This window comes from Echinops telfairi, unplaced genomic scaffold (genome assembly GCF_000313985.2).
Source record: "Echinops telfairi isolate 266 unplaced genomic scaffold, ASM31398v2 ScPeMD7_70;HRSCAF=299, whole genome shotgun sequence".
Taxonomy (NCBI): domain Eukaryota; kingdom Metazoa; phylum Chordata; class Mammalia; order Afrosoricida; family Tenrecidae; genus Echinops; species Echinops telfairi.
In genome coordinates, this window is record NW_022103968.1 from 31,795,904 (window position 1) to 31,817,173 (window position 21,270).

General features: G+C 46.6%; 2 protein-coding genes across 5 annotated transcripts in view; one reads left to right on the forward strand and one right to left on the reverse strand.

Moving 5' to 3' along the window:
- The window catches only part of SLIT1 (slit guidance ligand 1), a 212,069-nt gene extending 209,015 nt beyond the window's left edge, over positions 1–3,054 (forward strand). The window contains exon 37 of the mRNA XM_013004184.2: positions 360–3,054. Coding sequence (XP_012859638.1) covers positions 360–598 — 239 coding nt within the window. The 3' untranslated portion in view covers positions 599–3,054. The remainder of the gene's footprint in view (positions 1–359) is intronic.
- The window catches only part of LCOR (ligand dependent nuclear receptor corepressor), a 104,296-nt gene continuing 85,812 nt past the window's right edge, over positions 2,787–21,270 (reverse strand). For 3 of the 4 annotated variants that reach the window (XM_045291244.1, XM_045291241.1, XM_045291242.1), the window contains one exon: positions 11,847–17,017. In XM_045291244.1, coding sequence (XP_045147179.1) covers positions 12,205–16,950 — 4,746 coding nt within the window. In that variant the 5' untranslated portion in view covers positions 16,951–17,017 and the 3' untranslated portion in view covers positions 11,847–12,204. Of the gene's footprint in view, positions 2,924–11,846; positions 17,018–21,270 lie in introns of those variants that run through there. The other variant, XM_045291243.1, reaches the window with a different exon arrangement.

The following is a 21,270-nucleotide window of genomic DNA, read 5'->3' on the forward strand; positions in this document are numbered from 1 at the left end:
TTTGGCCCTGCTTCACCAAGGGACTTCAGCTGGCACCCAGCCCCTCATGCGCAGGCGGCACGGGGAATCTCGAAGAATCCAGACGAGGCGGCTGGTCGGTCCCCTTAGGCCACACCCTCTCCAAGGCCGAGTTCCAGCTCCATTGGACGCTGGCCGCCCGCCACCTCCTGCACCCCGCCGGTGTCGGGAACCCAGCCGGCAGCCAGAAAGCGCTCCCTTCCCCTGGCGCTGGGCGAGCAAGCGCGCGGCGCACGTGCATGTCTGCGGGGCGCGGGGGTCTGCGAGCGTGGAGGACTGCCGCTGCCGCCGCCCGCGGGGAGGGGGCCCTGAGGCTTTCTCTCGGTGTCTGTCCCATCCAGAGCCCGAGTGCCGGGGGTACCCTGTCCGAGACTTTCACCAGGTCCAGAGGGGCTATGCCATCTGCCAGACCATGCGCCCGCTCTCGTGGCTGGAGTGCCGGGGCACGTGCCCGGGCCAGGGCTGCTGCCAGGGCCTGCGGCTGAAGCGGAGGAAGTTCACCTTCGAGTGCAGCGACGGGACCTCCTTTGCCGAGGAGGTGGAGAAGCCCACCAAGTGCGGCTGCGCCCTCTGTGTCTAGCCCCAGCCGGACGTGGGTGGGGGGGCTGAGCGCCGTACCACCTTCCTTCGGCGGCACTGGGGCTAGGGGTGTGGGCGCGGCGGTGGGCTGCCTGCCCCGAAGTGCCTTGCACAAAGGGGCGCTTAATAAATATTTGTTGACTGAATGTGTGCGTGAGGTCAGGCCAAGGCGTGCAGAATGGGGGCACCCCGTCCATGCCCGCTACCTGGGTCTGGAGAAATGAACCAGCCCCTCCCCACCTGCCCTGTGCTCCTCTGGTCTGTGGCCCATAGTGACCTTCGGAAACTGAGTCCCTGGCCCTCCTCCCCACCACCCATTGCAGGAGCAGCTTAAAGCCTGCGACAGACAACCACTCTGGCCTTGGGCTTTCTTCAGCTGCCAGCGTCTGTGGCTAGGAAGGGCTTCTCCTGCTGGTCAGGAAGGGGGGTCCCCGATTGTCAGACACTGTGGAGGTTCTTCTTGGGACCAGGCTTCTGAACCCTAATGTTGTGCGTTGACCACCATAGTTTCCTTATACAAAGGAAACTGCCATTGGGATTGGACCCCACCAAAGAGGGCAGGGGAGATACTGGTTCTAGCTGAATAAACATCACCAGGCTCCAAATACTAGCTAAACTGCTCCAGCCACCAGCTGCTGTCCATTGGCACTGGGAAGGCCTGGGGGCAGGATGCCTGACCAGGGTGGACTCTCGGTTCAGGTGCTGTATCCTGAAGATCAGCAGGGAGTAGGAGGGGCAGTGGTCCAGGTAGAGGAAACCTAGTCCACTTCTAGTAGCTCTACCACTTTGGGCAATTCCACCCTCCCCTTCCCTAGCTATAAAATGGGGGGTGGGGGTGAATAAATACGTAGACCCTTCCACTGTGGATCCGGGAGGAAGCCTAGAGAATGAGTTACAAGATATTCATGTGCCTCGCCCAGGACTGGGTACTTGGGGTATTCTGCCCTCTATGGGCCAAAGTGAACTGACCAGGAGGCACACGGTGGGCAGGATGCCTAGGAAGCGAGAGGAGGGAGCTTAGGCTCCAGAGTCGAGGCCCAGCTAAGCTGCCCTAGGTGTTGGCAAGGAAGGAATTGGTGTCTGATGTCACTGAATACAGATGCAGAATAGAAAGGGTGATTTTTGAGCCTAGTGAGATGGCTGGAGGGGAGATGGGGCACGTGCCTCTGGGGAAGTCCTGATGGGCAAGGGGGTAGCCACATACATGACTTTCTTGACCCTTCTCTCTGCAAGCATCTGGCAGTTGAGTGTTGGCGTCGCAATGCCTGTGTCCCCGCAATGTGGGGTGACATTCCTGTGAATGCGGGCCTAAAACATTCTGCGACCAGAGAGAAAATCTGGGGCCCTGTGACTGGAAGAGGTCCTCATCATGGGGCCAGGTTCTAATCTCTTGTAACTATGACCAAGGGCAGAGCTACCTATCCTCAGGGGCCTGTGTGTAGGTCCTCCTGTGGACTGCAGCCTGGGCCTCCCTCTCTGGCTCCGAGCCTCTGGGGGAACCTTGGAAAGAAACTAGTATAGAGCTGAACAGGGCAGAAACATTACAGACCCCTTTCCTTAATGAAAGGTGTTCTGGAACCCAGTGACACACAGACCTGAACCCCCACCCCCCCACGAGAGCAACTCCCAAAGACCTGAGGGCACGGACAGCCAGGAGGCACCATGGAAAGGGCACCTGTATGCAGGTGCCAATTGCTTCTTGCTCCCCTACCCCCAGGTGTGTTTGTTCCTAAGGAATGTGCTTGTGAGCTTGCCACCACACCCGGCCCCACCGCAGTGCCCGGTGTCCCAGCACTTCACACTAGGTCTGCAGGCCAAGTTAAGAGCCTTGGGCCCACCACCACCTTGTCCTCCAATGTGGCCACGAACCTGCAAGTTGCTAAGGAAGCGTCCATCACTCCTGTTACCTGCCACCTTCTGGTTCACTGGAAGTCGAATGGCAGCTGGCTGCGAAACCATCTCCACATCGCATGGCCCCATTTGGTCAAGACCTTCAGTTGGCTCTTGGATGCCGACACAGGCCGTTTCTACTAAACGTGTGTGAGGACACAGAAGCCGAACTTCGGGCAGCTGGGCTCCCACGGAGGTGGGGAAGTGCTGTTGGGAATTGGAAAAGGCTGGACTTGGTCTTCTCTTTGCCTGCTGTTAGCCTAACCACAAAAGTATCTCTTTATACAGAATACTTACAGATTCTAATATATATTTGTATTTCATTTTGTTATAGTATTTTTCTATGTTAAAGGTCAACACCAGTGTCTTGGCTTGATTTTCAGCAGCTCTGTGGTTGTGATGTTTTGTTCGGGGGTTTCTGTAGTCTTGTTTAAATCTACGGGTTAAAGAGACTGGTTTAGAATGGGCCCGTGAGGGAGCTGCCTGTCCTTGTCCTAGTGCCGCATTTAGAACATGCTGGATATTGTCTGTCGTCTTCCACGTGAACATGACATTGATTCACCCAGATTCTGCCTGGCTGGTCTCTTATTCAGTTAACAATGAGTGCTGAGCTGCAGGCCTGAAGTTTCCTTGCTGTCAGGTCACTCACCCCCCACCCCCACCCCGACCCCTAGGGATGGCTCCAAGCTGCACCTGGACCTCTCAGAACCTCCAGTACAAAGGGAGGCCTGGGGGACCACCCCCTCACAGGTGCCTCCAGAGCAGTCAGGGTGAGCCCACACAACACACATGAAGGTTGGGGGAGGCGACTCATTTAAGTCGCTTTACACCTACACTTCCTAAATTTGTGTACAGCTACACCCATATTTCACCTGGCTCCAAGGGTTTCTGAGAATTGGGCAGTTTTAGGGAGCAGCATGGAAGATTCTTCAAAGGTGTTTTGTTTTGAGCATCAGTGGGGATATAACACAAACCTCCTCTAGCAGGCCTACTCCCATTTCACAGAAGGTGGCATCCCCGGGGCTCTGTAGGCCCACAAAATCACATGACTTGTGTATGCAGGTGCAGTCAGGCCCTGGCAGACATTCTGGGCAGGGGTTCTGCCACTACAGGGACCTGGGCAGCCTCCCTCTGACCCCAGATCCAGACTGGTGTCCTAGTACTGTCACCGCAGCAGCACATGCCTCACCTTAAGTGTGTGCCAGAAAAAATCTTAAATGTTACAAACTCGTCTTCCAAATATAAATTAACAAGGTGGGCTGGTTTCAATCAGACATAGTTCTGCACGGCAACCTTCACTGCCAGATGAACTTAATGAAATCCTCAGAGAAACCACTGGTCCTTTGTGTCGAAAGAGAGCCTGGAACAGGTTATGAGCTGAGCAAATGAAAGGACTTTCTCCCATCTCCCTGCCACAACCAAGCTGGGCTATGCAGAACTGGCCTCCATTTCAGGGGCTCTCACTCAACTGCTCCGGCCCCAGGATGGAGGATGGCATGGCCATACCAGCGTGGCCCTGGGAATTCCCAAGGAGTCATATCCTGGACTGCCTTTTCCCAGAAGATAGGCACAGGTCATGCAGTGGCCTAAGATTTGGTAAAATTTCCGTGAACCTCCACACTGTAGCTGAGGTTCTGCTCTTTGGTTCCCTCTGGGAACTTAGCAGAAGTCCTAGTGGCATAGTGGAAGGTTCTGAGATGGGCTGCTAACGGCGAGGTCAGCATTTGACATCGCCGGGTGATCTGGGGAGAAAGATGGGGCTATCTACATCCGGAAACAGGTACAGACTCAGAAACTCCCAGGGGTCAGCAGCTGGACCTTATCCGATAGGGACATTGACTTGATGGCAAGGGAGTTTGAGTTTTTAATTTTTTGTTAACTTATCAGTTTGGTTGTTAGTGCATTCTGAGTCCTCTCCAGATCTCTCTGTCTCTCTCTCTCTCTCTCTCTCTCTCTCTCTCTCTCCAGCACACACACACACACACACACACACACACACACACACACTATAATATCAAAGAAGTTTAATACGCAGCAACAAAAGAAGCGCCTTGAAGAAGCTCATGGAACAGATGCCAGTATTGATGAATGCCCCTAGCTCTGTAACCCACCCTCAAAACCCAACACGACAATCCGAAAGGACAAACGAAATCGTTCCCGGCTTGGGACTTCACTGAGTGGCTCTTTACCCATACAACAAACCGTTTCCTGGAGGGCCTGGTAGGAAAAGTAAAACACAGAAGCACACAAAAGTCCACAAGATTCCAATCTTTAAAGAGACTTGGTACATATTCAAAGTTAAAATAACTCCAAATTTTATAGCTATACATATTGTTTTAAAGCAACTTAATATATTCTTAAATTTCATTATATACACTCTCAAAAGGTTCTTCAGGTGAGGTATGTAAACATTGTCTAATGAAAAATTTTCAATGTTTCAAACCAACAAATTCACAGCATACAATGAATTTTCATCCATTTAAAGACACCGTATTTTCCTACACTCACTAACGTAGTGGAACTCCAGGCCCAAAAGGCATGCACTGATGTTCCAGGTCACTAATGGGCAGAATTCCTCATTTCCCTGTTCAGGAATGCTAGGTCAGGAACACCCGCATGGCACCAGCCAGGAGCGGGCGACAGGCCCTGCCCTTGGGCACCTGGGTCACTGGCTACCACTCACAAGACAGCAAAAAGGAGCACACCTCAACAACTACAGAGATTGACCTCAGCAATGACAACACGGGGAGGGACCAGGAACAACTTTGAAAGGAACCGTAGATTCATATTAGAGCTCTCTGAATCCACAGCTGCATCAGCAGCCCCGCCCTCAACTCCTTCTGAAGGGCCACCACCTAAAAAAATAAACTACAAATCCCACAGGCACCTGAGCTTCAAGTTAAATTACATGGGCCCCCTGTGATCCCTGGTCCCTCAGAGGCTGAAGTCTGCTGAAGCCTCAATGAGGACCCTGGGCTGTGCTTTTCATACAGGCTTGGGTGGTTCATTAATATCATCATGCATACGGGAAATAATGCCGTGAGTTCACAAAGACAGCCAATGCCAGCACCGAGGCCTTGGCCAATGATCTTGGAGGAGCTCAATTTTGAAAACTACTTGTTCCCTGAGGGTAAACAACAGGCTTCTATTGGGATTAAGTGAGACTAAATGGGGGGAGAGAATTATTTATTACAAGGTAGTAAAACTTGGAGAGCCTCAGGCCATAATTCTATTTTCCTCCCACCGAATCTAGAATGCTCCCGCCCACCCTCCCACCTCCCACCACCACAAGTAGTAGTCGCCTCCCCAATGATACAACATAGGTCAACTTCTTTCCTCTTGCTTGCTTTTCAGGCTTAGCAACGGAAAGTTTATCCTAATGCATCCATTTCAATCTAGAAAACACTAGTGAAAAATTCCAAACACCATCATAAATACAAAAGAGAAGACATATTCCAAAGGTCTAGAAAACTACATTACTTCTATTAATGGTTCTCTGGGTGCGATGTATTTCTTTTTCACAAAGTTTAGGATGGTCACAAAGAGAGGGTGCAAAACTGCTTCGAGATCTGTTGCGCTGGGCCATGGTGGAGGCATCAGGGGCGTGACCAAGCACTTTATACTGACCTACGAGATTTGACCCCAGGCCTGAGGGGCTTTAGGCATTTCCAACCCAGACACAGAGCAGTTTATAGGAAACAGAATAGCTAAAGGTAGGCTGGATGTCCTCTACAACATTAGTGGGCTACTTCCACTCATCTATAGACAACTGAGCTTTACTGCAGCTAGATTCTGGAAATCCCACACATTCGTGGAATGCTGATTTATTTTCCAAAGACATGCCCAATTTTTGATGTTGAGTGCTGGCAGATTTCTGATCCATGGCTGGATGTTTATGGCGTGAAGATGACTGCAGACACAGAGAAGCAAAAATTCAAGTACAGCAACCTCTCCAGCAAAGGCAAGAGGTTTTAGCAAGAGCTGTTCTGCCCCTAGCCCATCCTCTAAGACAAAAGCCAAGGGGATCCCAGAATAAATATTACATTGGATCTTATTGCTTATGGGCAACACATCAGAAAGAACACCTGGGAATGTGCTCTGCAGACCTGGGTACTGACCACCATACCATACAAATGTGTATATCTATATCTCGTATATAACCTAACCAGATGGGGTGAGGGGCAGTTAAAGCTTGGAATTGATGTGACAGGGCAGATCAAAGACCCCGAGCAGCTTGCAACCTGCTGGTTCTCGTTTTTTCTCATGTGTGAACTCTGTTATGAAACAAGTCCACTGCTCGAAAGAGATCCTACGCTACAACGTAAACCAACATCACTCAGGACATGAATCTGTATGCAGCACATATAATAAATATATATATATTCTTTAAAAACTATTTACAACATTACTTCTGGTGAATATTTAAATGAGAGCAAAAATGTATTTCTTCCTGAAAATTTTTTAAAAAAGTTTTGACTGTCTACTTCAGTGCTAAGTTCCCTGGCACCTATTTACCCATTCACATTTCACCTTTAAAATCAGACTTGCTTACAAAGTCTCTTGGAGCAAAAAACAACATTCTCCAGCATTCCGGTTCAAGTGGCCACCTCATTTGTTTAGACAGACAAAGGCAGGCTATAAGGAAATATGCAATTTCTGGTGTAAGTGGATGAGGACAAATCCCTGTGTGCCCGGGGTCCCAAAGCTGTGTGCAGATCTGCAGCTGCAGATCTCCATCCAGCCAACCGGGCAGGAGCGGGGATGGGGATGGGGATGACAGGATGAGAGTGGATTGATTCCATGACCAAGGCTCCTGAGAGGTAAAACTGAACACATCTTATAACAGATGGTCTCTTTCTGTAACTACTGATTACAGACGGACTGGCCCACACCTGCACAGATGCTTCCTGCAACAGGGGGAAGAGGAGAGGAGAGCAGAGGGGCTCTGGAGTATTGTCAGGTGCAGAAGGGAACAAGCTCCTCTCCTGCAGTTACAGTGTGGATAGGGACTATTCACAAACATGAGAACTAGGACTACATCATAATGCTTTCTGTAGGCAACCAGTGGTTTCTTCATATCCCAGAAGTGGGTTTGGGTTACCTTGGGGCTATAACTAAGGCTCATTTCTCTGCTCAGGCTGTTGAAGCACACAGTTGAATGTACCACCCATGTATGCAAGAAGTGGTTGCCTGAAGGGGGCCTTAATGGTAGGCCTGGCCCACTCACTGTGGGAGTCCCACTTTGTTCTGGGCACAGGGTGACAGCTGCATTTAGCCTAAATACAGTGAGGGTGTCAAGACTCCCCCTTTTTTCCCTTCAGGGACCTGTCTTCCTTAACTGCATCTCAGTGGCCGAGCAGGGCAGGTGAGGAGAAAGGATGGTTGGAAAGGACTGTTTCTTTGACAGACGTTTTGACAAGTTACTTTTGTTGTGGTTGTTAAAATAAATATTTTCTAATAGAAATATCTGAACAAGAAAAATACTGCTATTTACACAGTGAAATGAATTCCACAATGGCGGGCATAAATAGGTTATAAATACACGAATCTGAATCGATCATCACTAACACAGTGTCCTATCACTATGAGGCGGCAGAAACCACCAGGAAACCAATAACCTTATGCTAGTGCGACTTTAAAAAAGAAGTCCTACCTGCGGTAGAGACACAACTCTGCATGTCTTATGTATACAGCTTCTTGCCCACAAACAAGCTCCCAAATACCACAGCTTTAGCTACAAAACAGCATGAGGTCACAGAAAGCAGAGGCTAAAAAAGTTGGGTAAAACTGACAGTTTGGACCCAAAAGCTAAATACTGGAAAGCCAGAGAAGAAATGCTTACAAGACAAGATGTACATGCACACTTGGAAAGTTGGCAGCTTGTCACTGGGGAAAGTGTCTCCTGGAAAGAGCCTGGGGTCTTGAGCAAACGTGAGGAAGGAGCAGGGCCAGACTGAGGAGGCTCCTCAAAATGAGAAGTGTTGGCCTGTCGGGGTGGGCGGCCAGAGAGCCCCAGCTGCTGGAGTGCTGAGGAACAGCCTTCTCCATGCTGGTCCTTTGAAGAGAACTGAGGACACGTGGTCTAGATGTGATGTACAGGAGGTTCAATGAAAAGACCAGCCGTGCATCTTCACAAGTCATGACCAAAGTTTGGGGAGGGAGCAATATGAGGGGGGAAATGGAGAACTCGAGGGCAAACACAAACGTGCTCCGTGCTCACCAGGAGAGGTACCCTACATCATAGGCTTGGGCTTGTGGGTAAATTGTGTCAGGTTTCAAAGATTTCATACTGAGTTTTAACTACATACTCTAGCAGATATGATCTTATGGCCATCCAACAATATTCAATCAACAAATGGGGTTGTCTTTTCTTTTTTTTTTTAAAGCATAAGCGTTATTCAGGACCAACAATAGCACAGCAGCTGTGTGCTGGTATGAACAAAGGCGCCCTAGGATCCAAAAGGAAGGGAAAGCTGCCATGCTGAGTTACATGCAAGAGCCAACATGTGCCAAGCTGCTCACAGTTTCACTCCGGATGGCATACTGCAGAGCTCCGGAGACTTTCTGTGAAGGGTCATCTGAGGCTGTTTGGGCTACAGATCATGTCGTACCGTCGTAAAAACAAAAACTGTATATGCGTGTGCACCCCTTTGAAAGAAAGAGAGATTTTGTTCATCTTTAAGTCCTGGCATATTATAAAATCAGAGGCACTGGGCAATCTACTTTCAGGTAACTCTCTATGTTCCCCATGGTGAGCACACTGACCCCGGCAGGTGAGAAGCCCGAGTCTCTGTGCTTGCCAGGTGCAGTAACTGGACACTGCTCCCCTGAAAGGCAGAGCAAAGAATGGCTCCTGAGCACTGAGTGAAAGTCAGATTCTCCAGGGCAAGGAAGCTCACACTGAGGTTAACTGAAGAACTAACTAGTGCTCATCCAATTCCAATTTCATGGGCAAAAGCAGGAGCCAGGCCACGGTCTGCAAAGTGCCCAGGGTACAGCACAGCAAAACCCCAGTGGGGGACAGGATCAGTGGGTGCTGAGTTTCTGTGGGGAACACCATCTTTAAAAGGGGGGGGGGGGTGTTAGTGTCTCCATTCTTCCAATCAGCTCAAGGTGAAACACAGAGGTCTGTTCTGACTCCTCATGGGTTATATATTCTATCAAAAGACTTCCTGTCATTCTGCTTATTTCAAATAATCTTTCTTCTTCTTTTCCTCTCAACAGGATTTGGGAGCAGGCATGGGAAGAGCACCACTAGGGTGAGAATGCTTGATCAGGGCACACACATAGCTACGGAGGAATACTTCCAAAAGCCCCAGCTTCTCAGTGTGCATCAAGCCAGAAGACACAAAGTTCCCTTGCTGGGACTTTAAACGGGAACTGCCTATTTCTAAAGAATGAAAAATCCTTGCTGAGGGTTCACAGACAATGTTTCTCTCCACAGACATGACATTCAACTTCATATGAAAATTACTGTAACATTTATCTTTGCATTGGGGGGTGGGGGGAGTGGGTGTGTGTGTACAGGGAAGACTGGATTTGACCTAAATGTGAAATCCACAACTTCTCAGGCTGACGTGAGTTAAAAATAATGTTCCAATTTCCTTATCCATCTTGTCTAAAGCACCCCACAAGCCTCTTCTTTTTTTTTATCATTATTGTTGGCTTTACTTTTAATAAAATGATTTTACTATTTATAATAGTGCGTGACTGAAAAAGTAATAGTATTGACATATTTTTCCTCTCTTAGAAGCTGGCCAGAGATCTGAACAAACCATGCTCTGGGCTGGTGATCTTTTCTCCCAACCTCAAGAAAATACTGTTTCTGTATCCAAAAGTTAACTGTCAAAGGAGTAAAGTAGGTTATGCTAATTTAAAAAGACAAATTCTTGGCCTCCTTTAGTAATGGATAAGCAATGAACCAGTCATCTCTGTGAATGAGGTGAGAGGCCTGGGCCGTACTTTCCATTTCCCAGTGTCGACTGGCTCAAGGGTTTGAACTCTGCAGGCTAAAGGCGGCCTGGCTGTTGGTCACGTTGATGGGTGATTTTAACAAGGTAGGCTGGAAAACTAAGCTTTTTTTTGTTTTAAAGACAACTTTTACTGAAAGGAAAGGGCAGCGGCTGTCCACACAGCATGTGAAAGAAGCTGGTCGAGGCTGTAACGACCAAGCCTCTCTCTTGGAGCAGACCAGGAATATGGAGCAACGCCCCAAGCACCCAGTTAAAGCCAACAGGCCAGTCTCAGGTTCACTGGGGAAAGCAAGCAGCCTCCCTGACAAACACAGCAGGTGTCCCATTTGTGTCACAGGACAGTGACACAGGGTGGTGGTAGGTAGGGATACTTGCAAGCACTCTACTCTCCGAAAGGTGCTGGCCAATCAGAAGAGGCAGTCGCTCTCAACAAGTACACTGGCACTGGGACATCCAGCTGACTATCCTCTCCAGGGTAGAGAGAGCCGCTGAGATGATGGAGCTGCTTCCCCACCCGCAGGGTCGCTTTGGCCTTTTAACTCTTATTTAGACTTTTCTGGAGTTGTTGTTAGACATGGGAAAACTCCCAGAAACCCAGGGCCTCAGCTAAGCCACCTGGTCCATGGTATTGTCCAGCTCCTAAGCACCCTGACACAATGCATGGGGAAGAAAGGGTTTTACTTTAAAATTGGGACTGGGAGCTACTCTGGCTACTAGCCACCTGCTAATGCCCTGCAATGCCCATGCACACACATATTGTCTGATTCATCTCCTGTAAATAACATTTGGGGTTTCTTTGAATATGGAAGTACTTAGAAAATTAAAAATAGTCATTCTTATCCTAATCATCGAATTACACCTACACAGTGCAAATAAAACATCACTAAACACCGAGGTTTTTCTTTTCTTTTCTAGGGTGTAGGATGAAAAACCTTGTTAAGAGTGCAAGCAAGCCTGCAAGGCCAAACGTGGAAGAAAACGGTCAGAGTCAGACACGCACTTGGGAGGAAACATGGTTTTGAGAGATTATAAGCCAATGCTAACACTCACACCTGCTGTCTCACAGACACCTAATTTAGAAAACATGTTCTCAAACAAAAGATCAAAAAACAGAGGAGTGGCCAACAATGAATGACTAAGTTTGTTGAGAGGGGGCAACAAATACTCATCTTTTCTAATTAAGTCCACACTCCACAGATCATAAATTTGATTTGGTTTAGCTTTCAAATATCACTGAAACAGAGAGAAGGTAGAGAGGGAAGTTTACTGCTGGGCTTTGCAAAGGGCAGCACCTGTTAAGAGTGCAGATGCTGCTGGTGGCTACTAAAAAGCTACTTTCCTGTGTCTGAGGGTGGTCTTCTTGGCTACAGTACAAGTGCTTGTGCATCAAGTATAAAATACAAGCCTTTAATCACATAGATCAGCTTTTTAGCTTCTGTAAATTTATAAACAAAAAGGATAAATAAGGCACTGTACTTTTAAAAACTAAAACGGCTTGGTTCCAAGTTTAAAACCCAAGGAACAACCAGAATATATAACTTCCCTTCCTCGGCCTCAGAGAAAGGCTTTCTGCAAGTTCCCTTCTCCATCCGAGACGTAGTTTAGTAGGATACCTGACATTGGTGGTCTCCATTAGCTGCAGGGCTGAAAGGCTTGGTAAGCTTATAGAAAAGCAGATTTTGTTAATGCAAAATAAAGGGTCACTTCTACGGCAAGGTGGGATGTTTAGCTGCCAGCCATCAGGTCACTTGGCATCCAACCGTCTCCGTTTGCTGTGTAAAGAATCCAGCTTGGCCTTCAGTTTGCGCTTTCTCTGGGCGGCACTGTTCTCGGGGCTTTTTGTCAGGGGTCTGGCCTGGGCCTTCCCACTGCCCTGCTTCCGGTCTGTGGACTTTGGGGGCCTTGAGGAGGACTCACCTGTCCCTTTTTGCTTGGCAGGCTTGGCCAGTGGCTCTGAGGCACTGGGATGGGCAGGCTTTTTGTTGGTATTCTCTTTTTCTTTCCTGGAGGGAGGGCAGCCCTTCCCAAGGGGCTTTTTGGGGACCCTCACTTTATTTTCTTTCAGAGAGATCTTTTTGGGCAGGGGGCTGGCTTTGTCTCGTGCAGCTGGCTTCTTGGCTGCAGGGGTTTTGGTAGGGCCATCAAAATGCTTTTCTTTGCTGGCTTTCAAGGCTGGCCCCTTTTCCTTGTTGGAGGGAAGAGCTTTATCCTGTGTGCTACCTTCGGTTCTCTTTCTTTTATTCTGAACCTCGGCTCGAGGCAAGCTTTCCAAGGTCTGCTTTCCCTTCCTCCCCTTCCCTCCCTCAGTACTCTTGGGCTTGACAGGAAACCCATCAGCATCCACTTGCAGGGCAAGCTTGGGGGACATAAGGGGGTTGATGCACACACTCTTCCGGCCCTGTTTGCTTTCTGTAGACACACCAGGTGATCCCTCTGTCTTCTCATTCTTGATCAAACGCTGTTGGGCCCTAAGTTTCCCTCGAATATTGGAGTATTTCCTAAGGATTCGAGTACTGGCTGGAGTGGGCAAGTTGGTAGGAGGATGGCGGTTTCTCTCTTCTTTGACCTCCTCTAAGCTGTCATCTGAGTTGGGGCCGAGACTGATGTCACTGCCATCCTCTGGCTCCACTGGACCAGGATTCTCTCGGAACTTAGCCCAGAGCTTCTGTGTTTTCCAATTATTCCTAACAGGAGTAGCTCCAGGAAATTTCTTTAAGTGTTTTTTCAAGCGCTCTGCCTGTAGTGAACTCGGATACAGGCTGGAAGGAGAGTATTTCTGAAGAGGGTGCTTAACAGGGGGTGAATCTCCTGGCAGACGGGTGTTGAGCTTCTTCACAATAACTAGAGACCGAGTTTCCGTCGTCTCTAAGAACCACTTGCAAACATTAGATAATTTAAAGTTGGTCATAAATAGCATCTGAACGGGGGAGAGCTTTTGAACTTCCAAAGAACCCTTACATTTCCGCGACCTTTTCTTGCTTTTCCAAATCTCCTTCAGTTTATCTGCCTTGTTCCTGGCTTTGGGTGTTGTCTGTGCTTCTTTCTCCAACTGGATCCAACCTTTCTGAACTTTCATGTACTGGGCATTGAAGTTGGCAATGAGCTCTTGGTTCTCCTCCTCAGCACACCACTCCACAAACTTGGGTTGGTCGTCCACTACTGTGTCCACATCATCATCTTCAACGGGATCTCCACTCATGGAAGCTTCAGTTTCCTGTGGCACTGGGTTGAGGAATACAGTTTCCTTCTCTGAAGCAGTTTTTGTGGTATCTAAGGTACCCAGAGAATGCGTATATCTTAGGTTGTAGGTTGAAGCAGTCAATCTTTTAGGCCTTGGTATCACAGTCGGTGGCCCAGCAGCATCACTATTTCTACTTGACACCCCAAGTGAGCTACATGGTGCATCATGATCATCATCTGAAGGCTGGGCGTTTTCATTGTCTGCCTCACCTACAACCTCCTCCACATCTGGTGTGGGAGCCTGGGCTGTCTTCTCTTCTGATTGTTCTGGCTCCTTCTTACCCAGAATCCTTTCAGAGGGAGCTTGAACATTTGTCATACTTAATTTAGACTCAACACAGATTTCTAGTCTCTCTGCAGGGAAGGGCTGGCCAGCTGTGGTTACAAGATCACAGCTGGGGAACATCTCCCTTTTTTCTACCCTGACTTCTTTTGCCAGCATGTTTTTCAAAGTCTGTCTGGTGATAATTCCACCTCCTTCATTCTCCTGCTCAGAATCTTTCTCAGAGTGGTTTTCGTCAGGAATTGGGTTTCCCGCATCCTCCAGAGCCTTTGCTTGGAAACTGCTTGTCAGCAAGTTGTCAGGTGACGTCCCACGAGAGTTCCCTTCTTTTCTAGAACGTTTTGCAGGATAGTTTCTCGAGGCCCTGATCTCAGGACATGCAGAGGGAGAATCTGAAATTTGATTTCTTAGGCACCTGTCCGTAGAGGAAGAGTCTGAAAGTTGACTTCTTAGGCGCCTATCAGAAACTTCGGTGAATTTCTTGGCTTTTTTCTTCTTGTCCAGATTCTCTTCAGGAGATTCAAGGTTTTGGTTGCACTTATCTTTTTCTGAGAGATGTCTGACATCACTCTCTTCTCCTTCTAATTCTCCTGTATCAGCTGCTCTCTCCCTTTCTTCAACTTCATCAGGGTTTTCATCAGTTAAAATATTGCTTTCCCTTAAGGATAGGTGACTATAGAGCTCCTGAGTGTCTTCAACCTTGTCCTCAGAACTGATGCTAGTCTGAGCCACCAGACTGACGCTGCTCTCAACCTTAGGATTACCACTTGTCTGGCCCTCAGGATTGATGCTGGTCTCAACCTCAGGATTGAGACTTGTCTCAACCCCTGGAATGACACCTGTCTGGGCCACAGTGCTGATACTTGCCTGGGGCTCAGGACTGATGCTTGTCTCAACCTCTGGACTATCACTGGTCTCAGTCGAAGGACCGATGCTTGTCTTAGCTTCCAGACTGATACTTTTCTCCACCTCAGGACTATCAATTATTTCGGCCTCAGGACGGACACTCATCTCAACTTCTGGACAATCACTTGTTTCAGCCTCAGGGGGAATGGTTTTCTGGGCCTCCAGACTGACAACTGGCTTAGCCTCAGGGCTGACATTTGTCTTGGTCTCAGGACTAACACTTGTTTCAGCCTCAGGAATGACTTTTGTCTGGGCTTCAGGACTGACACTTGCCTCGGCATCAAGACTGAAGCTTGTCTGGAACTCGGCGTTGGTGCTTGTCTTGGCCTCAAAACTGATCCTTTTGTTTTCCTCAGTTTTTCTCAGACTCATAGTGGGTTCCAAGTCCATTGGGAGACTTTGATCTTCTGAACACAGAGGACTTCCCTCTCTACTGACTATTTTAGGAGAGGAAAGGACTTCACTGCTTCCCTCAGAAATGCTTTCAGTAGAGGGAACCAGGTTACAGATTTGGGAAGCAGTTATCTCCTCTGTGTCCAACAGTTTAACTGGCTGTTGGTCTTGCTCATGGGAAGATACCCTACTTGTTGTGAAAGCAACCAGTGTGGAGTTGCCTTCTGCTAAGTCTTTTCCAGGGAGGGGAGCAGGAGGCAGCCATACCAGGCTGGAGGCTATCATTTCCCTTGATCTAGGAGAACTGCTCTGATTCAGTTCATCCACCTCAGGCTCTTGAGATTCATTTTCAGATGAAGTGGTTCTGCCTCCTTCCTTGAGAGAAGTCATCTCCTGACTGGGGTCTTCTCTGGACAGGTGCATACCAGTTGTAAGTCTAGTAGCTGAAACTGGGAGGGTCTGCCTGGGGGTAACTACTGCCTCGGATGCCAGCGCTGAGCAGCTTGCTTTTTCCTGGGAGTGCAAATTCCTGGCTAGCGTACGAACAGTTGGCAGCTCACAACAATCACCATTGAAAAAGTATCCGCGGGTACTCTTTCTGGCGGTTTTCCGAGATGACAAGATTGATCTCTGATTCTCAAAGTGGCATTCTGTTATTGGTTGACTGATATAAACGACATCACACTGGTTATCATAATCGTTTATCCGCAACCCTGATGCCCTTTTACTTTTCCGGGCAGTCTTGATGGAGCTTGACATTGTCTTGGATCGTGAGTGTCCATTAGATGTTTTGTGTACAACTGGTATAGGGCTGGGGGCTAACCAACCATCTTTGGAATGATCATACTGGCCTTTATCACTGGGATATATATGGTAGCCCACCTTATTTTTTCCTAGTGAGTGAAATTGGTTCTCTTGATTTGGCCTTGTGTCTTGTTCACGTGCCTCTAAATCTTGGTGCAAAGGTGTTTTCGAGCTACACTGTAAACTATTCTCCTTGTCAGCAGTTTTAGGCAGAAAACCCGAATCCCAAGCTTCTTCTGATAAAGTTTTGACTGAATTTCTTTCAGACACAATACAGTTGTTGCCCTCCTCACTGTTCTCAGCTGCAATTAGACTTTCTACTAGGGCTGAGCTCTGTGTCCGGTCTTTATCATCCTCAGATACACTGGCATTTATGTCTTGCTCCTGTTCAATGGCTTGCCCGTCCACACTTTTGGAGATGTGGTAGAAGTTTAATGAGGAAGAATTAGATGTAGCGAGGTATCCCAGAGTGGAAGTATCTACTGAACTACTAGAATCAGGTTTAGTGGTTGGAAGTTCAGAGAAATTTTTCTGGACAATAGTCAAGGCATTCTCTCTTCCATCTACCGAGTCTGTCTCAGGAGGAGGCTCCTTAAGGGTCTGGTCTGTCAAGTGTAGAGCGCTGTGTGAGCCTGATGGGCCTATCAACAAATGTTCAGCAGGAGGAGACTTCGCATCAAGACACGCAGCATCCTTTTCTTTATGTGTGATGCTCAGCTGGGCACAGCCAGCAGTGCAAGTGGACGCTTCCATTGCTCCAGAATCAGAAGGTGGCAGATCCTCGCTGCCTGGCTGAGCTTCAGTATACAAGTCGTTCAGAACACGAATGAACTGCTTCTGATGATGAGTGCACAGCTTGACCATAAACTTCTCCAGTGGGGACTTCGATTGCTTGTTAGAATCTACTGCTATTGCCTCTGCTGAGTTCTCACTAGACAAAGAGAAAAAAGGAGTTAGTGTGGTCATTTTCCAAAGAACCATCTTTACATGACGAAATTCACTTGATGCTACTTATATCATTACGAAGAGTAGGTACTCTGGGCCAGGCCAAGCTGCTTCTAAGTCTGCCCAGATACGTTGATTCCATGAATATGGAACATGTGTCTAATTAAAATTCAGGGAAGGTCAGCCACATTCTATTTTTAATTTTTGGTAACAACATCATATTTATAAGAGACCATTCAGAAAAGATCTTCATCTTACAGAGGAAAAAAATACTATTAAAAACTAAATTTTTTTCAACTTATATTTTGGTTAATACAAGCTTTGTTTAGGCCTTCTATTCCTGTTAAATTTTTATTGGTTTATAAGTCTACAGACAAAAGTTCAACAATATTACAAAACTTAGTGTAGAAGTACCATATATACTCAAGTATAAGCTGAGTTTTTTCAGCACACTTTTTATGCAGCTTTTGTGGTAAAATTAGGTGTCTCGGCTGATACTCGGGTCTGCTTACACTCAAGTGTACACAGATACTTAGGTAATCCGATCCAATGCAATCTAATCTTAATTTAATCTAATCTCACTGTCACTGAATCAAAGCTGACTCATAGCAACCACATAGGACAGGGGAGGGCTTTCTCTGTAACTCTTCACAGGATTAGAAAGCACACATCTTTCTTCCGTGGAGCAACTGGTTGTTTCAAAATGCTAACTTTGCAGATTGCAACCCAATGCATAACCTCTATGCCACCAGGGATCCTAGACAAGTGAGTTAAAATAAGTATGAAGTATTAGACTTGGGAAAGGATATCTGCACAAAAGCCTTCATCTAATTCACAATAAAGTGGAGAAGTGGGTAAAGGGAGATGTTGCATAGTATAAGACATGACAAAATAATAATTTATAAATTATCAAGGGTTCATGGGGGAGAGGGGAACAAGGAGGGAGGGGAAAATAGAGGAGCTGGTACCAAGGGCTCAAGTAGAAGGAAAATGTTTTGAGAATGATGATGGCAACATATGTACAAATGTGCTTGACACAATGGATGGATAGATGGAGTGTGATAAGAGTTGTACGAGCCCCTAATAAAATGATTTAAAACAGTAAACACACACACACACACACACACACACACACACACACACACACACACACACACGTCTTGGTCTGTGATGCCATGAGTATCTGGAAAGGGGCTATACTGTACCACAGACGGTAAAGAATAAAACTAGCTACCTCATACATACCAGGAAATCTTTAAGTGTGAATAAACTAAGAAGAAATATTATTACAGAAATATTACAATAAGTGACTGGTTACCCTGGACTTGAAAACACATGCTGGCAATGGGGCCAACGACTGAAAAGATCAAAAGCACTGAGCCTGACATACATGTATATGCATTTTTCTGTATGTATACTATACGTTTTACTTAGTCAAAAGTTTTTAAAAGGCCAACGTCTGAATGGTAATCAGGAAGCCCCTCCTGCTGTGTGAAAATGGCAAATATTATCTCCCATTTATGGAAAAGTGAAGATCCTGATGCCCAACTCCAACTCTTGAACTTAAGGGATTATATCTAGGACTCCCAACAGACTCCTTGTATAGTGTAGGCTTCCTAGAGTGCTTCACCACGGAGTGGTTTAGCAACTTGGGATTAGGGAGACTAGGGCATTAGGAAGGTGGTAGCCACCTCAAGAAGTCAGGTAGGGCCCCTGTTAAAGGAGCCCACTCAGAAGTACTTCATGGGGATGTGTCAGGTAATACCAACAGCATTAATTGTAGTTATAAGATAGTGTGCAGGAAACAATGGAGGGTAGTTCAGCCACTTACTAGTTGGGTGCCCTTGGCTGGGACAATTATTTTGGGTCTTAGTATGTCTTCTACACCTACCACTTAGGATTGCTGCAAAGGAAAACCTGTCATTTCAGCATGGTTTTTTATCAGTCAGTCAAGCAAATCAAGCATATGTGTGTAAAACAAACTCAGAGATCAAGAATATACATTAGCGCTTCCTTACAATTGAAGAGTACATTTTCTGGATAATAAGCTTACCCTTCAAGGACCACGTAATTAACATGCTTTACATTCTAGATGGATTTAAAAAAATTATATTGCCCACTGTACACAATGTATTTTCCTTATTAATGCAAGGTCATTAATACAGACATTCTTGAAGTTTGGTTATTTTTATTGCTCATTGATGGATTTGGGGCCATTTTATTAATCCTACTACCAAATGAAAAATAAAATCTAGTGATACTCTGAATCTTATTAACATTTTTTCTGGCTTCTTATGGGCTTCCAAATAGTTAGCAGATGTTTTCAGCAGCCTCATTTATACTTTGAGTAGTTTCACCCATTAGCTAAGGAACCAGATCCCAAGGAAAACTATATGAATGGGGGTATAGTCACTGTCATGCAGTTGATGCTGACTCGGTGAACCTATAGACAGAGAAGAATTGTCCCTGTGAGTTACCAACACTAACTGTGGGAGGGGCACACCCCGTCTTTCTCCGGGGAGTGACTGATGGCTTTGAACTGCTGAGCTTGCAGTTAGCACAGCCCAATTCATACCTGCTCAGCCACAGGAACTCCTCTGAATGAGGACATGAAAAGAGTTTTACTAGTATAGGGCCTAACAACTTTGGCTGCTCAAGAGTCTTTAATGCTTCGTTCACAGTTCTGGGATGTTCCCGATATTTTTCAAGGTGGTATTGCTTTATCAATGCATCAAATAATCCGAGTGGGCTTCAGAAGTTTGTGGAAAAACAGAATGAAAAGATAACAGAATTTTCCCATGAATTTTGAAGCCCCCTCATATACTCTACTTGCATTTTAGCAATGCCTACAAAAGCATACAAAAGTCTGTGGGAAAAGACTGTTGAGAAATCTCCTGGCATCCTATTTTGTAGCACACAAGGCTACCTAACTGTAGAAAAAGTGAAGAGATACACGGCTCTAATTTAAAAGCACAAGCATCACCAAAAGCCTGAGTGAATCACCTAGAGGCCGTTTCATGCCTGTGGCTGCACTCTGGAAACAAGCTTTCGTGTTTGGGATTAACATTATGCTTGGAAATGAGTGAACTCCAAGCATGCATATGCCTAGTGAGAACTTGCTGGGTAAAAAAAAACAAAAACAAAATAACCCTAAGGAAGTCTATTCTTCCACAGGGATGCTCACAAAGAGTAAAAATATAAATAGGTAGGCAGATATCTATTTCATAATACCAGAACAAATGAAGGTGGTGCCTTTACAACTACGGACACGTTTAATGTAAAACAATGCAACACAGCATGTGGGTGTTAGAAAGTACCGGTACCAGAGACGTTACCACTGGCTACAGTGAGTGAGGGAAGTTGAGAAGATCAAGAGAGTAAACACTGAGAAAAGCAACTTTTCTTGAGAGCGCGCGCTGTCAACAAACAACAGGGTCCCTATATCTTTTCCTGGTAACAAGGATCTGGGACAATGTCCTGGTGAATCAGTCCAGTAAGGTGTAGACTGCTCTCATTGGCCATACTGGCCAGCTCAAAACCATCCACATATCAGCAGTGATTGCTCACCTCCTTGAAATTCTAAGCCATGGTGTTCTGTACGATTTATTGGCAAATATGAGGGGGCTTCAAAACATTAGTGGGGAAAAATGAAGTGAAAAAGAGATAGTGGAATTTCGCCCATTAATTTTTGGAAGCCTCCTCAGTCCTATTTACTGAAGACCAGAATACTGGCTGCAAAGAGCGGGGGACGGGGGTTAGGGTAGTGATGGGTTGTGTGTGTGTGTGTGTGTGTGTGTCACTGAAACTTGTCTGTACATATTGCACTGTGAGGTACTTGTGAGATTCCAATGTCTGGCAGGAAGAGGGCAGACAGGCATGTCCACCAGTAGTTTTACATGATGAGAGCCTTCAGGTTAATGCTAACCTTTGACCAGGATGGCCTTCTTATAATAGCTAACTTTACAACTGTAACAATAAAATTACTTTTGACTGTGACTATGCCTCTGTATCATTATCCGGCTTTCCAGGTTTGATTTTCACCAGAACATTTCTCAAAAGGATCAAAGTTCATATGCAAATATATTTATACAAGGATGGGGAAATAGATCTATGAGCCTACATTTATAGGTTTAGTATTAAGGTAGCAGAAGGACATTGGTTGGGTCTCCACTCAAGTACTCCCTCAATGCAAGAATACTTTCTTCTATTAAATTGGCATTCTATGATGCTCACCTTCCC